Here is a 19,629-nt window from a genome sequence, read left to right on the forward strand (position 1 = left end):
GGGACTAAACGTTCCTTCAGACCGGCCGGGACTCAGGCTCGGTAGAGGTCACACTATCTTCCCTCATTCAATTAAGAACAGACATAAATCAGTAGTTTCTCCAGCCATGTTGGGCGACTGCAGACAATTTTATTATGACCTTGTTGAAATTTGCAAAGGATATTTTACTCTTGGCCACTGTGTCCCTTGCTCACTGTAATTTAAACAGTGTCAGCTTTGGCTCATTAAGATACCATCTGGTGAAATGCTAAATAAAATAAGAAAGCTCTCAGTAGCGTGCAGACTTCTGACAGGGTTTAATGATCTTCCCTGACACTCGTGCACTGGACAAAGTGTTGATTTCTTGGTTGTTGTTGGTTGAGCTGTTGTGCAAAAGACTAATTTCAAGTTACACGTACAGCAGTTGAATCTGTAAAACAATGATGTGGTGCTGATTAAAAAGAGCTGCATCAGCTAATATCATCAACCTTCATCACCTTGTTAGGTCCCAGATGCCGTCAAATACAACAACTCAGTACACTGGATATTTAATTTTTTTTGTTTTACTAACAGAACTCTGCACAATTTAAATAAAGTTTAATTTACAGTTATCTTTACAGACACCACTCATTTCTGGATTATAGGTGAACTCTTAATCTTGCCATTAACTTTAGTTTACTGCTTTTTCTGTAGATTGACTCCTGTTCTAAACAGCTGTGGTTAAAAACTAATAAAAACACATCTACGATGAAAACCCTTTAACAATATAAGTGAAAAAAAGAGATTTTGTAAAACATTTACCTTCATATAACAAATCATCAAACGTTGCTATATTGTTAACCTTTATAGTTTTTTAAAAGGTCTGACAGCATTTAGTCAGGATTTAACACACAGCTGTAACAGGACACCACCCACAGCCATCTAGTTCCCACACACACCGCCCATCTCTCCCCCTCCTTCACTGACAAGACTGAAAGAGACAAAATAAAAGCCCTCCCATCCCCAAACTGTCCATCACTCTAAAGGTCAACACTATGGCCCCAGTCCCCTTCCAAACTCTACAACCAGCAGTCCACTGTCCATTACACCCGGAGACAGCACCGTGGCCCCTGCACTCCTCGTCCCTGACTGTCCATCACTGTCACCCAGGTGAGAAGGTAATTGGGGAGGTTCTTAGAGCAAGGTAGCAGCAGCTGACAGCATCCAGAGAGCGCAGAACATGTAGCAGCCAGCCAGCTGAGGTTTTACAGCACCTGATCAACACATCTGTGCACATCATGAAATACTCTCTGGAGGTTTGTGCTGCACATCAGCTGGTTATGAACTCCACGGACATGCTTCAGCTTGTAAACCACACCCACATGTAAACTAAAGTACAGACCACAGGCAATAAGACGGCAACATTACTGTCATTTATAATGACATCAGTGTAACTCCAGTGTCACCAAATTCAAGAAAATGTGATTCCTTTTCTAGAGCCTGTGTTTGGTTTGTCTGTTCTAGGGACATGGCAGCTTTCAGAGAAGGGGACCCGCCTGCTAGGAGATGTCAACGCCCGAGGATCTGTCAGATGATGAAGTGCTTCACAGAAAGAGTTCGCAGGCAGTTGGGAGACAGTTGTTAACAGAGCTAATAGCTCTTAAAATATAACGTGTGAGTGGATTATACTTCTTGCAACTTAGATAATAAGCTCCGTATCTAAGAGTTAGTCATTTCTCTGTTACTCTGTTAGCATGAAGAGTTCTGTTTGCTCCTCTTCAACATCATCATTATATTGAATTAAATGATGCACAATACTAAGAAACAAATGCCACAAGGTGGTAAATGGCTCAGTAATCAGCAGTAGAAGCTATCGACTGACTAGTATTAGCATGTTCATTAGCTGGGCTGATGGATCATAACCTCTATCACCAAACTTCTACAGTAGAACAAAGTCTTTTTTTAAGATTTGGGGATTTCGCTGCATCACTGCGACCGGACCAGAGTGTCCCAGCTTCTGCAAGTGGAACCTTTTCATATTCTCTGAGCGATTGAGACATTGTGCCCAGGGAATGTCCGGATTATGAACCATCCACAAGTGTAACATTTTTGCTTTAATCATTGACTGTATGGCCAAAAAACCATTTACATCGTCCTTGTCTGGATTCTCAGATTGAAAACACGGAATGAACCAAGCAGAGGAGTTTGAATCTGGGCAGTCACACTGAAATGTCATGCCTACTTGACCTCCTCAGACACTTTCAAGGAGATGAAGGAAGCATGCAAAAAGAATTATTGGCACAAGGGTTTCAAAACAGCACTGTGCGTGCGTGTGTGTGTGTGTGTGTGTGTGTGTGTGTGTGTGTGTGTGTTCTCCACACAACTGAAGAGCATATCTCAGCATTCAGAGAAAATTCTAAAATTGAAATTTCTAGACTTTTCTCACCTGTCGGATCAGAAATAGGGTCACGGCTTTCCTGAAAGCGTTTATCTAAGCATAAATAAATAGGTTGTTACTTGAAATTACTGTTCGAATGCAAAGATTCTCAAGATACTTAAGATGTAAGGCGCATGTAGCTCGCCCAGAGCTAAGATGTCAGCAGCTATCTCTCCAAAATGAATCCTTCTGTTCTGTTTATAACCCTTTTACTCTTTGAAACATTGATGTACGGGTAAAAAAAAAAAAGACACTTAACTTCAACATCAATTCAAAATAAGATGATTCAGCTTCACTTTCTCTGATTTAATTTTCACGTTACGTTATAAAACAACTGCACCCATAAAACGAGGTCCCTTTACAGCGCTGATGTCCATCTGTGCTGATGGCAGACTCTTCGCTGCGTTCAGTGTCAGAAGGCATCCGACACCAGAGACCGAAAGCCAAAAACCATATTGTAGCAGCTGGTTGTGTGCTGTTCATCACCATTCTGCCCTTGGGACTTTTAAGTCATTTTCCGTTCTGTCTATTTTTATAGTTGGTTTGAGGGAGGTTTGTTTAACTAGATTAAAACTCTCTTTTAATCCTTTTAATACAGCACATCCCATGCAGACGTTCCTCAGATCAGCAGACTACACTGTGGTGGCATTTCTGCTACTCTCATTATTTCATTTTAATTATTTCTTTTTAATTTTCAGGCTGTCAGCCATCATGTCATGTTTTATTTGGATGGTAGAGATGGATTCACACAGGGATTATTGGTGTTAGACAGCACCATAGCCAAGAATTAATCCCTCCATTAACTTGACTGTGTTACAACTTCTCCCCCGTGGCCCTGTTTCCTAAACACAGAGCATTTTGGTGATGCACAGATTCGTGACGCATGTTGTGTTTAATGGCCATTAGCAGTACAATGTGGATATATAAAGAGCTGTATTCATTATCACTGACTAAACCGCTGCATTATCTAAACTAGTGTCCTGTGAGCCATTATTGGGACAATTACGCTTGTTAATGTTTTTGATTTGATTCATGACAAATCAAGGTCGCATTAAGCAATCAATTGATTTGCTCTCTGTGTTTTAATGGCAGGATGTGCTGCCCGTGATGCCTCTAAGGGCTTGATTGAGCCAATTTCTAAAAGGAATGCATTGTGCCGTCTCCTAAAATGAGCTAATTCACTAAAATCACTTGGCATGAAAGGACGTTGCAGCAAAGTCTCATCGGTTTCCCAAAGGCTAGAGAAGCAATAGAAGCTGCACATTTGTAGTTTCCACTCTTATGTCACATCACTTGTAGAGATTTCAAACTTCTACATTTAGAGCCCGGGACACTGTGGGATTTCACGCCCTGCTGACTGGTGATGTTTCACTCCGCAGGTGAGTCCCAGCTCTCTAACCAACACTCTTTTTCCTTCCCTGAAATACTCTGCAGGCTTAAGAGAGACTGACAAGGACTTCAGTGGTCAATACTGGTTTATATATCTGACCTGGAGTCAGCAGTTACCTCTGAGCCCATGACAAGTACATAACTCTTCAACTGCTCATTATATGGATACGGTTTTACCAGACAAACTGCTTTTTAAGGAACTACGACAATCCCTGGTACACTCCACTCACCAAACCCTCCCTCTCATCACTTTAATAGTTATATGAAGTTATTATAGGGTGAGAATTCTACATAGAAGGGAATATCTCAAAGCTGCTCATTGAATCTGCGTCATAGAAGCTTTAAACACAAACCTCTGCACATTAGCATATGTCGTGATGCATCTTTCATCTATTTCCACTAAATTAATATCAGAAAAAAATGGATACTGCAGCTGTTTCCAGTTACTACTATATGTCCACTAAACCAATTCAGTAATCCATCCTGAAGATTTGAGATATTGAGAAACCACAAATCTAGAAGAAAAGTCAAAGCCCATTGAAAACAGGAACTCTCATTTATTTTATATCTGTTTAGAAAGTGTGGTAGACTGCTTGTGTGAAGGATCTGGTCAAATTGGACAAAAATAGCAACAGCAGTGCTGACCAATTATCCAAAGTCCCACTGAAGTAATGGGCCTTAACCGTTGAACCATGATCACGATGCCTATTGTGGCCTTTGTCTATGACTGTGTGGGTTTTCAGTAGATTTCTGCCCTGGAATCTTCTCATTGGTTAAGATTAATAACAAACATCCAAATGTTACAACAAGAAAGACATGAAACTTTGAGGGTCAAGTTGAGGGATTTATTAGAGAATGGTGAATATAAAGGTACTGTATGCAGGGATTTCTATTCTCTGAGCAAACCACAACTAGTCAAACCTCTCTGTCTATTTATACGCTACACAGCTTCCAATCCAGGTCGTCGTAGTTAGTGATGCGATCATTAAATTAATGGAATTTAAAAAGGCAATACATTAGACCATAAGTGTGCTTTGGAAAAAAAACACAGTATGGATTATTATTATTATAACCATCAGGAACAAGGAAACTACTTTGATGCCGACACTTCCTGGTTTCTTAAAGATAAGTTATTCCTAGCACTACAGGTTAACATTGAAATTGAAAAACAAAATCAAAAGGGAGCATACCAACACTGATATATCCCTTTTATAATAACTCCTATACTGAACCGTTCAGGTTTTCCATTCAGACAGTTTAAATGTTTATACAAGCAGCCAGTCAGTAGCACGTTAATGATATAGCTAGAATATCAACTGCCATACATTTTTAAAATGCCACTCTTCCTCCTCTGATATGTTTCTTTTTTTAACACCCATATTTTCAAAAGTAGGCTTTCACATATTAAGCTACAATAAGATCGATAAATAGTGTTGGGTGTGTGTTGGCTGTCTTCACAAGAGCTGCACTGTGGCAGATTAATATGTACTGCAGTCCTCCTGAGGTGTCACCAAGCACACGCAGGGCAAACAGAGGTGGGTTAACACAATGTAAAAAGGGACTTTTTCATCAACTTGTCACTGTCATGTTTCGTCTTTTTTCTTGGGGTAAGCATGACTTTCTTTTCTTAGAACGAGTCCATGGCCTTGAATTCGCTGAGGGCCTGGACAGGGGAGATGTGTTTCTTCTGGGAGCCTCGTCGCACACGTGTCTGACACTCCTCAGGTTTCTCCCTCTTTACCAAAGGCTTCTTCTCAGGGGCCTTCATGCGCCAGGACACCACAGGTGAGTTAACAGCTGCTGTTCCGTACACCTTCTGGTACTTGGTGGAGGCTACGTAAGATGCCTTTACAGTCAGCACCACGGCATTCATTAGGTTCTTGGCTGCTTGGATCAGGGATGTGGCACTATCCAGCTACAAAAAGGCAAGGACAGTTGGAGGGGAAAGAGAGAGAGAAAGGTTTGAGTCAACGTGTAGTGCAGTGATATCAGCACGTCTCAGCTATTGTACATATACTACCTAGGAGGTCCAGTAATTAAGCAGGATAAAAACATGGCCCTCGCTATATGACATCTTATTTTAGCAGATCTTAATTAGCACAGGCAGGGGTCAGATATACCTCTGTCTCTGTCTGTTTTGTTTGGCTGGCATTTAAGGGTCGACAGGCAGTGGGCCTCCTCCTACCTCATGCTGAGGGTTAAGGGACGAGTCAACTGCACAGATTTAATGAGTGTGGATTCCAGCTGGCCACCATGAAAAGGTTAAAATCCCAGCAGGGAATACATGTCATGTGAGAGCAACTATGACGGAGTCCTGAGAAATCATGAAGTGAAGTGTTTCAACACAAGATAGAAGAAAAAAAGCTTTCAATGATTTTAATGATTCTGATTTTAATGAGAGAAACTAATTGTAGTAACACAGAGGTGTGTGAAAGCACTGCAAAACTGAAATGTTTTGTTTTTAGTCTGAGATCTACATCCAGTACTCCGTCTAACTGGATTTGTTGTGTTAGTTAACATATGGATATATCCAATACATTATTTCACTTGTTAATTCTTAGTGGAAACACAACATCCTTTAAAAATGATCACAGAAAAGAAACATTTAATATTTTTAATGTTATTATGTTTTTATGCATGCGACTGTCCTGGAAGATGAAGCTCTCTGGTCTTTCTTGGGGCTTCTCTGCTATGTTCTGCCTGTTAAACACATTGTTCTGGGAGTTCCTCATTGTCCAAACTGAGGGTCTAAAGAATAGAGGCTGTAATACGCTTTAATGATAAAAGTCCACTGAGGCAAACAAGCTCGAACATGGTCTCGCCTGACCACAGGGTATGTTTATATTGTCTTGCATCTATCTGACACAATGAGCCTGGAGAACTCGGTGACATTTTTGCACAGAAATTGATATATAGTTTCCTCCTTGCTTAGAGGCTGCAGAAAAAAACTGGACGTGTTTTCCTGTGAAGTTCTTCTAAAATTTTAGAAGATGCAGGTTGCAGAGTTTTGGGCTTGTTTCTGAAGTACAGTTGCTTAATTGGGGTCGCCCCCTATCTCCCGTCTCTCCCCACTATACCTACTTTGCTCTGTTGCAGAGTCCAACCACAACTTCATTCCCTCTCTCCTCCGCTTCTCCATATAAATCAAAATCAGGTGATTGATTCTCCACCACTTTACTTTCACCGTCATGAGGTCGAGATTCCCCTTTTTTTAAATTTATTTTATTTTTAACTCTGTCTCTTTAATCCACACAGGTACTGTTGCACATGTGTATTGAACATTGCAGCTTTCACGTTTCGTCACTCATTGACCACACAAAGAAAGAACATAGCTCCTTTTATTTAACATTATTAAAGTGCCACAGCTCATAATGTGCAAAAAAATGCTACTTCTAAGATAGAGAAGATCGCCTGTGTTGTGTTTATATATCTTATTACTTTAATAGCTGAGTGGCTTTTTGTGGGCTTGTTTTCACAGGCCTTGTGTTTCTGGATGTAGTGGTCTAAAGTAATTTGAGTACATGTCCATGCCATGTGGCTATTTTCATCATGGTAGCGTGAAGGTTTCTTGTGCAACCTTGCCCGAGGGCTCAAACGTCATGCACAACAGTGTTTCTGCCCTTGACCTAAACACATTTACCCAGAGTCCCAGAATCTTTGCACAATGTTATACACTGTAGATGCTGAAAGACCTAAAGTCTTTGCAGTCTAGCAATGTTCTTTTATTTCTAATATTCCTTTAAGAAGTTTGGCACAGTGCAAAGTCTTGGTGGATGCTCCTTTTACTACCCAGTTGTGATATCCTGAATTATCATCTGTTTGTCTGAACCAGATTTTAGCTTTACAAGAGATGAAATGAAATATAATCCCTTGATGATGACAGCTATTTACTTTGCAGGTGGATTTGTTATATCTAAACAAATAATATAAAATAAAATAAAGGAGGAGTTATGTACTGTTAAGAATATCTCAATACATTTAATTAAACCTAACCGGAAATAGAAACTATCTGCACTAAATTTGTCATGCATTTCATCCTGTTTACATTTCAAGAAATGAAAGAATATTTTAAAGAATATAATAAGTTTACTTGATTGTGTTGCATGGCAGCAACGTTTAATATATATTTTCTGTACTCTGACGAGAACCAGTGATGCAAAGTTTAAATGTCAAAAGCAGGCATTATGGAATAATTGACTGACTTTTCTTTGAGCAGTTATAATAAGATTCTGTGAGGCATGTAAAATGGAAAAAAAGCCTGCGCTGCATCTTTCTGGTATTATTAGATGGTAATCAGTCTGAAATAACTGCATCAGCCTTAATCTGCGTGACCTTTCGTCTGGTCTTCACAGCTTCATTGTGACCTTGAACTCACTCAGTGCAGAGCATAAGAACCAGCTGAAACTGACCACGGCTAGTGAGTTATAGTGTGAGTGCACCGTGTGCTGCTCTGTATGGACAGACCTACCCCAGACACGATCAGCTCTCCGCCCAGATTCTGAACCTCGGCTTTCACCTTGCTGCAAATGTTGAGTTGATGACAGTACAGGGCAATTCTCTGCAGGTAGGCCAGCAGATCCTGCTTGCATGCTGAATCAGGGCACTGGATGGAAAATAGGCACAAAGAAAAACACTGTGAGAACACACAAAACATTATAACTTTAAGTGGCTATTGGCTTTTACTGAGCAGCCAAGTAGCCTGGCACACTTTAAAGGCCTTGGCAGAAATTTTTATTAAGTTTCAACACATCCTGTAAAACAAAAATGAAGCTGCTATAACAAATATGATTTATGTAAAAGTAGAGGAGTCTGAGGCTCATTTGGAAAAGCTGCTGTTATTTCTGCTGTATGATGTAGTTGTTTCACACTGACATGGACCATGTCCAGAATCTCCTCCTCATTTACTCTTTCACTTCCTGTGCAGTAAGCACTCAATAATGTATGATTCAGTGAATGGTAAATTGGAATTTAAGACAATTATGACTCATCTTCTGTCTTTATCATCACTGACAGCTGCAGTGATATGCAGACGTGTAACATGTGGGGATGTTTGAAGGCACTACGTTGTGCTGACATTTCAGAAACTCAAATAAGATGCCATGTTATATTGTATATAATGTCAGAATAGAAAGCCATCAAGGCAATGTATTTGTCACTGAGCCACTGAGGTAAAAAAACAAAACAAAACAAAACATATTGGACTTATTCCAAGCTGCACTGACAAAATGTAAAGACACACTTTCACAGGCGTGTGTGTGTTTTTCCCATATATGCTTGACATGTAAATGCTGGGATTGTTTTCAGAGCACTAGACCAAGAACAGCAATCCACAACAGTAGGGTGCACTGTCAGCATTTTGGTCATTAATTACCCCTTTTTGTGGTCTGATGCAGGCACAGCAGGAGTTCACGGAAACAAACACATACAACCAATAATGAACGGATACAATACTTGAAAACTAATTTCTTTACTTTGTTTGTAGAGGTTCTGACCTGATCCTGCAGGCCTTTATGCATCTTCAACAGCAAAGAAACCAATCACACAGTGCAGCAAATAGACCAATGGGGAATACAAGGACAGCCTCCTCGGGTCTCCTACTATCACACAGTTTGCCCCTATTATTCCATCTGGACGCCTTCCAGGAGTCAGCTATGGCCCACTAAGCTCCCAGTGGGTTAAGAACACTGCATCAGCTGCTTAAACACTGTGAGCATCATTTTGTAGCAACACCTTTCTTCTAGCCATTAATATTAAACGGTCCTAACTAGGACATTCAGCAGCACTGTGTGGGGAAATGCACAGCTTATTTCCTTGTCTTGTGGGCTTGGTGGAGAATAGCAAGTTAAACAAGGAGCTGTGATATGAATATACACCCCCTCAGAGACCTGCAGCTTTCTTGGCCGCCAGTCTTCTCTCCGCTTCTCTGAGGACAGACTTCTTTTGTGTTAAGACAAATAGTATTGACTGGTCAACAGTGCGATTCAGTGTTGCTGACAAATAGCGACTTCAACACTGTCGTCCTCTTGCCTGGTGAAACGTTTCTGAACTCCACAAACTGAACTGAGAGAAAGCAAATCAAAGCATGTTTTACATTTATAGTTGTGGCCACTAACAGCGCAGGACGTCCAAGGCTAAATAGACCAGATCCTCCACCAGCACCAGCTTCGTCTCATACAGTAAGTGTTGCTGACTGCAGACTGAGGTGGAGCTGCCAGTTCACAGAGCAGCCAGTGAGGCAGAGGGAAGCGTCTCCTCAGGCACTATCACTGCACCGCCAGTCCTGGCTAGCATCACTGCTAACTGCACTTCACACTGCTGCCCCAGGCAAGTTTGGTGCAGACGTGACACAATTGTTCCCTATTGAACAATTGAGTAATAGTCCATTACTTCCACAGATTCCCTGTTGATGTGAATAAACTGTATGGTTCATTACTTTGCTGGGCCTATTGAAGGGCTCTCTCTCTCTGTCCATCATCGAGGAACACAGAGAAAACTGTGGTTCACTGCCTGTCTTTACTCAGCCTTTCTAAAACTCCTCCTGACCCCAGTGTTTCAACAAACATTTGTGGGAATACCCTGTATTTTTCTGTCACTCCAAAGACGTCGAATAAGAGCTGAGTATTTTCCTTTTTTTGCCGCAGTAGTTGTTGGAAGTATTTTTGTTGTTGTTTCTTTTTGCATAATTGGATTCAAAATGAATGAAATGTGCTCCTGGCCGACAATTCGGGAAGATAATGTGAACTGTGGTGCTGGGATGAGAGCAACACACTATCATTGTGGCAGTCTGTCACAACACAAGTCACACCTCGCAGTGATGCTGCATTTATAAGCGGGGCGACACTGACCTTTCCTAAATTATTCAGGGTGTAAGAAGTAGACATTTTAGCATGCTATTTAGCTTTTTAGCCTCGCTTTTTGCTGTTTCTCTTAACTTAACTTACATCTCTGCTACCTAATAGCAGCAGGATGACCCGAAGACAGATCATGTTACATACACTTGTAGCTCACAGGCTTAGCTCTGATAGTAAGTCATCACCTGTCAGTTACTTCAACAAAGATGGCTATCTTTCTTTTGGCTGATCCAGTCTCTGGCATCTCCACTGAAACCTGAGCATTTCTGTGTTCTAGTAGATGCTGAAACCACTTACTGTATTATAATTAAGCAGTGATCTATATTATAATATGGTTTCCATTCATGACGGGCTTTTAAACATTGTACTTTTCATGGAAATTGACGTATTTGCATCTGAAATACGACATATAAACTGAAGATAATGAGACGCTAACAGAGTTGGCCTACTCTTGTTATCCTACTCTACACATTAGTATAAGCAGTAAAAAGTGGCATAGTCATAAAAGGGGTCACAGTAAAGTAAGGCCTGTGGATGTTTTGTTCTGGTGAGTTAGTTGTGGTTCTTTTTGCTGCATTAATATTTATGGTCTTAATTTTGTGCAGAAATGATCAGTTGAAATAAAAGCACAGCATAAGGCAGTGAAGCATGAGACACGAAGCACAATCCAAAAAAATGTCACATTTAGTTTTGAAACCTTTTTTCAGAACTTCAACAGATGAACAGTTTTTGTCTTAAAAACTGTTACTCCTGATTTGGACTGACATTTACTCATCAACAACATTCATTTTTTAAGATGGTTGTTACAGACTCCTTTCCACTCAGCTCCTGTTAAACTATATCTCTTTTTTTTTTTTTTTTTTTTTTTTTAAGCCAGAAGTTTTTTAATTACACATCAGTCACACTTGGTTTCACTTCTGTCAGTAGAGGCGACAGGAGCTTTGCACTTGTTGTTCTGCACTCGTTGCGACAGAGGCTTCCGCTGTGACAATTAAAGTAAAACCTGGAAGTCTGAATGCTGGGACTTGAACTTACATGTGTTCAGCGGCATTTATAAACAACACCTTCATACTTTTATGTTACACAAGTTATTTATCCGATGCTTAAACTGAAGACTGAAGACAGATCTTTCTCATATACAGTATGATAACAATGTTTTCTTATGTATGAGAAGGATTTGGCATGTAGGGCAGCAACAAAGGTCCTCCACCGTCCCTAATAGTTTGTGAATAAATAGTAAGGTTTATACTGTCAGAGGAGGGCATAGGCTGGGGGCTGATAGAAGAGAATAGGTCAGAATCCAAAGTACTGGAAGACAAACTAACACATCATTGATTTTAATCTATTTATGGATTTTGTTAAAACAAAGAAAAACAACTAAAACAGCTTTATTAAGTTTATTGTGTTCTGTTTCGTCAGTTTTTGTAACAATATTCATCTTAACATAACAAGATAGATGTGCAGACATCAACATTATTAAACCAGATGTTGCTGTGGAATAACTGAGCCCGTCTCAAACAGGGTGACAGACACTCTGAGACGCCACGGCTGCTCATAACACTCAATAATCAATGAATGTCCTACAATGGGTTGCTCTACAGCTGGCTTCATGTATTTATGCTGTGTGGAGCATACTTAAAGAATGGAGCAGAGTAGAGTAAATAGAGTGGGAGAAATAGAGTAGAAAAAACATATTGCTGGAGTGAAATGGGGTGAGGTGCCTCAGGAGGTTTCTGCGTCAAGTGCTGTGCTTAAATGACTATGAAAGAGCTTTTCCGTCCTTCCACGCAGAATTGCCTACTGCTTCACATGTGTTCATCAATAGGGCTGATGTGGAGTGGCGACAAGGTTTGCTACTTAAGGGACCTGTCAGAAAGCAGTGGAGCAGTCTTTATTCATACTATCAAGCCACAGTGCTCTCGACAAGCACACGTTACCTGCGATAATGTGTGAATGCAAAATACGTGTCCAGAATAAAGAGAAATAATAAAGAGTACGTTATTTGTTGTGTAATTTCTTTAAGATGCTTGATAAAAGCAAAGTTTTATTGTTCTAACTTGTACTAAGTCATTGCATTTGCTGAATGGCATACTGATGTCCCAAATCCTTACATGACAATAGTTTTACAATAAAAAAACTTGTAGGAAATGAAGAGGTCCTCGAGATCCTCTTTATTTCCTGAATGCAACTCTGATGTCTCTGGAAGTGAAACAGCAGGCTTTGAATATTCAGCAAAAAGTGGTCTAGGAACCATTTAAGTGACAATTAAAAATGGCAAGCCACCTGCTCTTTTCATTACAGCAACTGTTGATTCAGACACAGGCTCTGCCACTGATTTGCCATGTGACAGATTCCCTCCCACCTAAACCCTGCTAAATAATGATCATCACTCTGCAGCCTACAAGCTGAGAAGTGGATACATAAGCACACAAACACAAGTCCATGTTTATTCTGTTCTTGTCGCAGAACTTGCTCTAAATAACATATATAAGCCTCGATGCAGACCAAGACCTGCTGTCGGAGACAAATGTCCTCACACATAGAAATATGCACCAATGTTTAGAAACAAGGCTCACACACATAAAAATCATTTCTTCTCTGTGTTTGTAGAAATTACTGCGTAACAGACTCAGCTACACATTGATAACCTGAAACTTGGTAGTACAATATGCTCTAGAGAGCAGTACAGCGTGACACAAAGAGAGCCGTGCCAGCTTTGAGTAAAGATGCCTTCTGGTCAGTTGATAGCATACTTTACGGCCACTCAAGCTGACAGGCATTCTGCCCTTTGATAACAACAGAAGGCTTGCCAATATATTGTAGTGAAGTCACATACTGTCACAAGAAGGCATGGGATAAAGAAAACATGTAAAAGGTGGTGGAAATAATCTTCACCAGATTGATAAATCCAGAGTTTCTATACAACTTATTAAAATGCATCTTTGTTGGGAACATAATTTCACTTGCATTTCTTTTTCTATTATTTTATGATAATATGCAAATATCTGAAATGTTTTCATACTGAACATATTAATAAACACAGAGAGCAGATTGTTTTCTGCCAATCTACAGTACAACATCTAAATTGAACCTTTCTATAGGTGGGTTTAGGCACTTAAAACAAAACTTAAATAAGCTAAATACAGATAAATTTAACAGTCAGTTGACAAAATGTGTTGCACATATTAACTGATTCAAACACAGGCCTGTAGTTCGCACCTTGACTTCTATTATTAATCAGTCATTCATGCATCATTCATTAAAAATTCAAATGACCACACTTATGTGAAAGTGGTTGCTTGCAATGACAAACCCAAAGATAAGTATTACCACACACTGCAGATTTTCCTCCATTTCATTGTTTTGGTTCGCACCAAGCAGCAGCATAACACTCCTAGCAAGTACTTGATAAACATAATGGAGCAGCCACTGTTTTCTCAGGAGCTCATGGAGACCAAACAGGAGATGGAAAAACATAAATATTGGACTGACACTTTATTTATAAAGTTATTTTACCGATTTCTTAATGTGATTCATGCCAATTTTGTGTGGGCACAAAATCATTAAATGCAGGTTTATATTATCTATAAAGTGAGGGCGGTATAGCCTTTAGAGAGGTATTATTAATTCAGTGATTTAAACTTATCAATATTGCATGGAAATCCAAACTCATGCACACAAAAGAGAAATTTGCTCTGCATCTTAAACCTAAAAAAAAGTAAATACAAGTAAGCAGCTTTGTTTTTGAGGGTGTATGTAGGACTCCTGGTAGTGCAGGACTTCAGAGGGAGGTCTGATTGTGATTCTAGATTTTGATGTGAGTTCCAACATTTCTTCAGCTTAGCAGCACGGCAAAAAGCCTCAGCATGCGATACTGAAACGAATGATAATTATTCTAAGGGTCTGATAGCTTACAGCAGTTGCAGCTACAATGACAACAGGCTGCCTTAATAAATCAGTGAGGCTTGTGCCTAAGTTTATTCTCACTGCTTATTAGAGACAGATGAAATGAAAAGAGCATTATGCATTACCTGGAGTGCTGCTAGCATTCTCAAATACCTCCCACTTCATTTGCTGTACACACATACACAGTATACACGGCTATTTCTTTTCATTCCCATCTTCCCTTGGTACAGCACTGATTGATTAGATATTGCAAATGGTCTGTCAGCGTGTTTTAGAGAGGTACTCATCTGATAATGAATGCAACACCTTGGTTGGGAGCTAATTATATTAGAGACACAACTTGGTTCTGCTGTCTTGCTCTCACAGTGTTGGCCCCACTGGGAGAAGAAGCCATGCGGCAACACAGCCCAGCACTTGGCTTGTCAATAACCACATTAAAGATTTCCAATGGCCCACTTACTTTAACTCAAAATTTGCTCTGCCACCAGCTATGATGATACAGACAGCAAAAGTTTCAGAGAGACAGAAATGACAGTAATAGAAATGGAGTTGCAAAGCTACCTGATCTGCAACAGCGCGGGCTAATTTGTCCATCCTGGAACCAGCCTCTGCAATCTTCTTAGCTGCGTTGATGACGTCTGAGGAGTTCTTCAGGGGACCTTTGCCTCTGGAAAAATTCAAAGAGCGAGAAATGTGGGTGGAGTTGCAGGAACAAAGGATATGCAGAGCATTCCTTTACAGGCCAACCTCACTCCTGTGTCACAAAAGCTTGTACAGCAGCTAATTTACTGTGGCTGGCAGCAGGAATATGAGACAATGCAATCAGCCAACAACATAAGACTTCCCAGATAATGGATGTTACAAATACAGTATGGCTTTAGCCTTAATGATGTATCACAGAGATATGCACTGAAGCACTGGAAGAGACAACTGATTTTATTAAAAGCAAAACAGGAGATTTTCCAGAGTTGCACAATGAAATAAAACAGGAGAGGAAAATAATGGCCAACAACTGAGCCTGCGTTCTGTGTTGTGCTTTCTTGATTTGCCAGCAAGGGGAAGGTTAATGTGGCGATGATAAGTGTCAGCGTGTGTGTGATGTCTCATTTTTTGTCAGTTTCTTCGTGCCATTGAGGTCAGTGCCAAGTTATAATGGTGTAATCACAGCACTACAGCCATAATCACTCAATCCTTGTTTTTTTTTTGTTTTTTTTTTCAAATGTTTTTGGTTTGTGTTATGCAGTATAATAGTAGTGGGGATGACGACTCCTTACACAAGACGGATAACCATCAGGCATTAGTAATTTCCCAGATATGTTGGGCCCAGATGGAAGAGATTGAGAAGAAAGCAGCTGCCTTTCAGTAGTGACAAGACTCACAAACAGATTTATTACAGTCTATCTTTTTATCATAACAACAGAGGGTATCTGAGTCACTTTGCCTTTAACTTTTACATTACAAATGTGAAATTGTTTGTCAGACATCTTAATTGTTCTATTTCTAAATTAGAATAGTTTTTGTTTTTTGGCATGGTTGCACTTTTACCTGGTAAAGTCTGTCATCTCCATCATGATCATACACATCTGCTTGGCCAGTACGATGATGTCATTGCCGTTGTCGTCCCACTTGGCCACTTCTGCATCTAGCTTGCACTTTTCCTGTCTGAAGCTCTCCACCTGCTCAGCAATTTTGGCCTTTTCCTCCTGGGGAAGCTGTGCCATGATGGCCTGTGGGCAACACAGGAGCATGGAGGAAACAAGAAAGACATAATCAGGAGAGCAGAATAAATTGTGACATGGTTAATGCTGGAGAAGAAGAATTAAAGTAAATGAGGGAGACCTGGCCGGGGAGGGTAGAACCAAGAAGAATAGGGATTAGTTAAGGGAAAAATACTATACAGGAAAGACTATGATGGGGGATAGATGTATCACCATTTGTTCGGGCCAATCTACTTCTCAATCTGCTTTATAAAACTTGAACATGAAGTTTGGAGTCTGACTAACCCTGCCCTTCTGGAACGCTTCAAAATAAAGTTCTAAACTTTACATTTAATGACTGGACCTTTTCAAACCCCTCGACATCTTAAACCCATAAAGAGCAAATCCATTTTTGCCTTCATTTTTTTTCTTCTTTTCTTTTTTTGTCTCTGAGAATACATTTGCTCTCTCAGCGGCCTTTGGGGGCAGGTCCAAAATGGCATAAATCTCGCAAGGTCACAGGCACAGTAAAGACCCTGTATTATTTGGGAGATAAATGTATAATTACTTTGCTTCTTAGACCAGAGAATGAATAATGCATTTGTTCAACATTATGTCAGGGAGGTGAGATGGAAGGAAGAGTAACCTGGTTTCCATTAGGTCGATTCTATTGACTTGAGAAGCAGAGAGAGAAAATGATTACAGTAAAAAAAAGAAAAGTCACCATTGTTTTTTAACCTCATCTATTATTGACTGTCCTCTATGAATTGCTGTTCTCTTAATGAAATAATCACCCTTGTCCTCCCTTACTGCTCAGCAAAGCTGGTATGTGATGGTGCGGGGTGAGCTCAGCGAGAAAGTGCATCACTTAGCGCATACCTTCTGGTAGATATGTCAGGAGCAAAATGAAAACAAAAAAATACAGGCACAGTCACATGCTGTCCCGACAGTCTTCAAAATAAAATGAGCAAATAAGCAAAACCTAGAAGGGGCTAGAAGGGAAAATTGAACTTACAGACAGAAGTGAAGGAGCACAAAGGCAGAACTTTCTCATCAGAGGCCAACAGATGTGTCCATGAGCTTTGGCCTACTGATCACTTTGTGAGCAGAGTTTGCTTTGATGATGGCTAGCTCGAAAAAACCCAAATGGCATAAACAAACAAGCAAAACCGGCTCCCTCAAGCCCAGTGTAGATTTCCTCTGCTGCTGGTGCCAAGACACACATACAACAGTGCGGCAGCAAATCCCATTAAACAGTGTGTGGGGTGAAAACACCATGCACATTCAAAACAAATAGCAAGTTAATATGTATTTAGACTGCACAATAAGGAATCAACAATATGAAACAGACTGGTGTCTCCAGCAGGGTAAATCTGCATTTGCTTTGCAGGTACACTTACATGTGTCACTATGAATTATAGGCCTCACACAGAAGGTATTAGCTCTGGGGCCCCCACACCACCATTTATTAAGTCTATGACAAAACATCTACTATAAACAGTATGTGCACCTCCACAAGTCCGTCCTCAAATATACCTCCACATATTCATTTGCTAATCAAACAAATGCCTAAATTAAATTATGCCGTATTGATGCAGTAAATTGGAACTAATGAAGTTTATTAACCAAACTGTAGCCAGTAAACTTTTAAAATCTTGAACAAAGAACGTGAAGCTTGCCAGCTAGCTCTGGCAGTCAATCCAAGTCTGCTCACACGGTGTTATCTTCTCACTGAAACACCCTTTTTATTGTGCCAGCGTACTTGACAGAGTGCTTGTTGGAGGGTTGAACAGTAATTGGCCAGGTATGTGAAGGTAAGAAAGTAAGCAGTGTTTGAATTTCTTCTTTAAGTTGTCTTGTTTTCATCCTTTAAGCAACTATTTCTGTCACTTTAGTGGTGTGTATAAACAAGTGCAACACTTTGATAACCTTCTATAAAGGACTGTCTTAAAGTCTGCACTGTTTATCATGTCTTGTCCTTCTGTCAGGATCGACTTTACCACCCCCTCAAATATAGCCATTTGGAACAGCCAAATACTTTTTGCTTTAGGGGGCAACAAACCAGTACTTTGAGGATAACCTGACTCTTAATTTGACGCTGCATGCTGGCTGCCATATCACTCATCTGAAACCCATGCTGACACTTGGCTCTTTTGCACCTCTCCAGTGTACGTTACATATAATTGCACAAACATAACCTCCACCCAAGCATTGCTCTGAATCTTTGTTGCACTGCTGGCAAAGGTATTATCATAATTAGTCATAATTCAGTTATTATCAACTGCTGTGCTAAGCATAGATGACAAACGATAACACTATTCATATACTTAAAGTTCTAATATAAAACTTTTAGGAATCAAGTTAGCTGCTACATCAACCCACCTGCTGCTAGTGGCGCTCTGTAAATATGAGTCACAAGGGGGTTCTACTGCACCTTTCCAAATGTATGACATGTTTTGCTATTTCTATTAAAAAAGTTACATACTATAGCTTTAATTCACACAATAATCTGCCTAAATGACCACCCTTTGATTTCTATTTGTCCGGGTTTGTCCTATTTAACATAAAACTTTTTACATCAAATTTTAAAGAAGGTTTTGTTTGTTTGATTTTAACTATGGCCTCTTTTAAAACAGAAATCAGTTTGAACAATAGTACAAATATTTATAAATCTAAAGTTTTGAACAACAAAAGACTAAATGACATTTTAGACATTTTAAGAGTGCTTGTGTTCTCAGGTTGTGGTCTGGGTAGCCGGTAGCTCCCAGGGGTATGATTTCCTGAGTACGTGTTCATGTTAAATGTAGCTAAAAATAATTGTAGGCCACGCTGTACTGTAATTGCTGCCTAATCAATAGCAACACAGGTGAATGCACAGTTCCACCAGACAAATCTCTTGGACCCCAGGACTCGAGGGCAGTAGTTAGCATATATTTGCTGCTCACACTGTTCCTCCACCCAACTGTTGAAACATCAATTATTCATTACTCTCTATAATGTACAGTGTGCTGCCGGTGTCAAAATGGTGGGTACAATAATGACTAGAAGTACAGTTATGGTTTTGCTAAAAGCCATTGTAACAAGCCAGATAGAGAATGTAAATTGAGATTCAGGGTACTTCTAGATATGGCTATTTCTGTGAGTGCAATCAAAATATTTTCCCTCTTATTCTGCACATAAGAGCTACATTAAAACAGGACAAACTGCTCCCCCAAACAGCTAAAGAGAGCAAAAAGTCTCTTGAAACTCAACAATTTGAATTGAAAATTCCTTTTCTAAAAATAGGGATCAAGTGAGGTTGGAGAGATACAGTGAGGGATTTGGTTGGTATTCTAATTCACTCTGAAATTGGTGTGACAAAAGTGAGAGAGCATCAGGGAGAAAGAGAGAG

The 19,629-nt window shown here is 40.0% G+C and overlaps 1 protein-coding gene across 2 annotated transcripts in view; it reads right to left on the reverse strand.

Moving 5' to 3' along the window:
* Window positions 1–4,615: 4,615 nt before the first annotated feature.
* Window positions 4,616–19,629, reverse strand: part of ctnna2 (catenin (cadherin-associated protein), alpha 2) — a 263,561-nt gene continuing 248,547 nt past the window's right edge. Inside the window, exons 15-18 of one of the 2 annotated variants that reach the window (XM_026360927.1) lie at window positions 16,087–16,268; window positions 15,103–15,208; window positions 8,253–8,387; window positions 4,616–5,699 (exon numbers count right to left, since the gene is read on the reverse strand). In XM_026360927.1, the coding sequence (XP_026216712.1) occupies window positions 5,412–5,699; window positions 8,253–8,387; window positions 15,103–15,208; window positions 16,087–16,268 (711 nt within the window). In that variant the 3' untranslated portion in view covers window positions 4,616–5,411. The remainder of the gene's footprint in view (window positions 5,700–8,252; window positions 8,388–15,102; window positions 15,209–16,086; window positions 16,269–19,629) is intronic. The other variant, XM_026360928.1, reaches the window with a different exon arrangement.

The sequence above is a fragment of the Anabas testudineus genome, chromosome 1 (genome assembly GCF_900324465.2).
Source record: "Anabas testudineus chromosome 1, fAnaTes1.2, whole genome shotgun sequence".
Classification (NCBI taxonomy): Eukaryota; Metazoa; Chordata; class Actinopteri; order Anabantiformes; family Anabantidae; genus Anabas; species Anabas testudineus.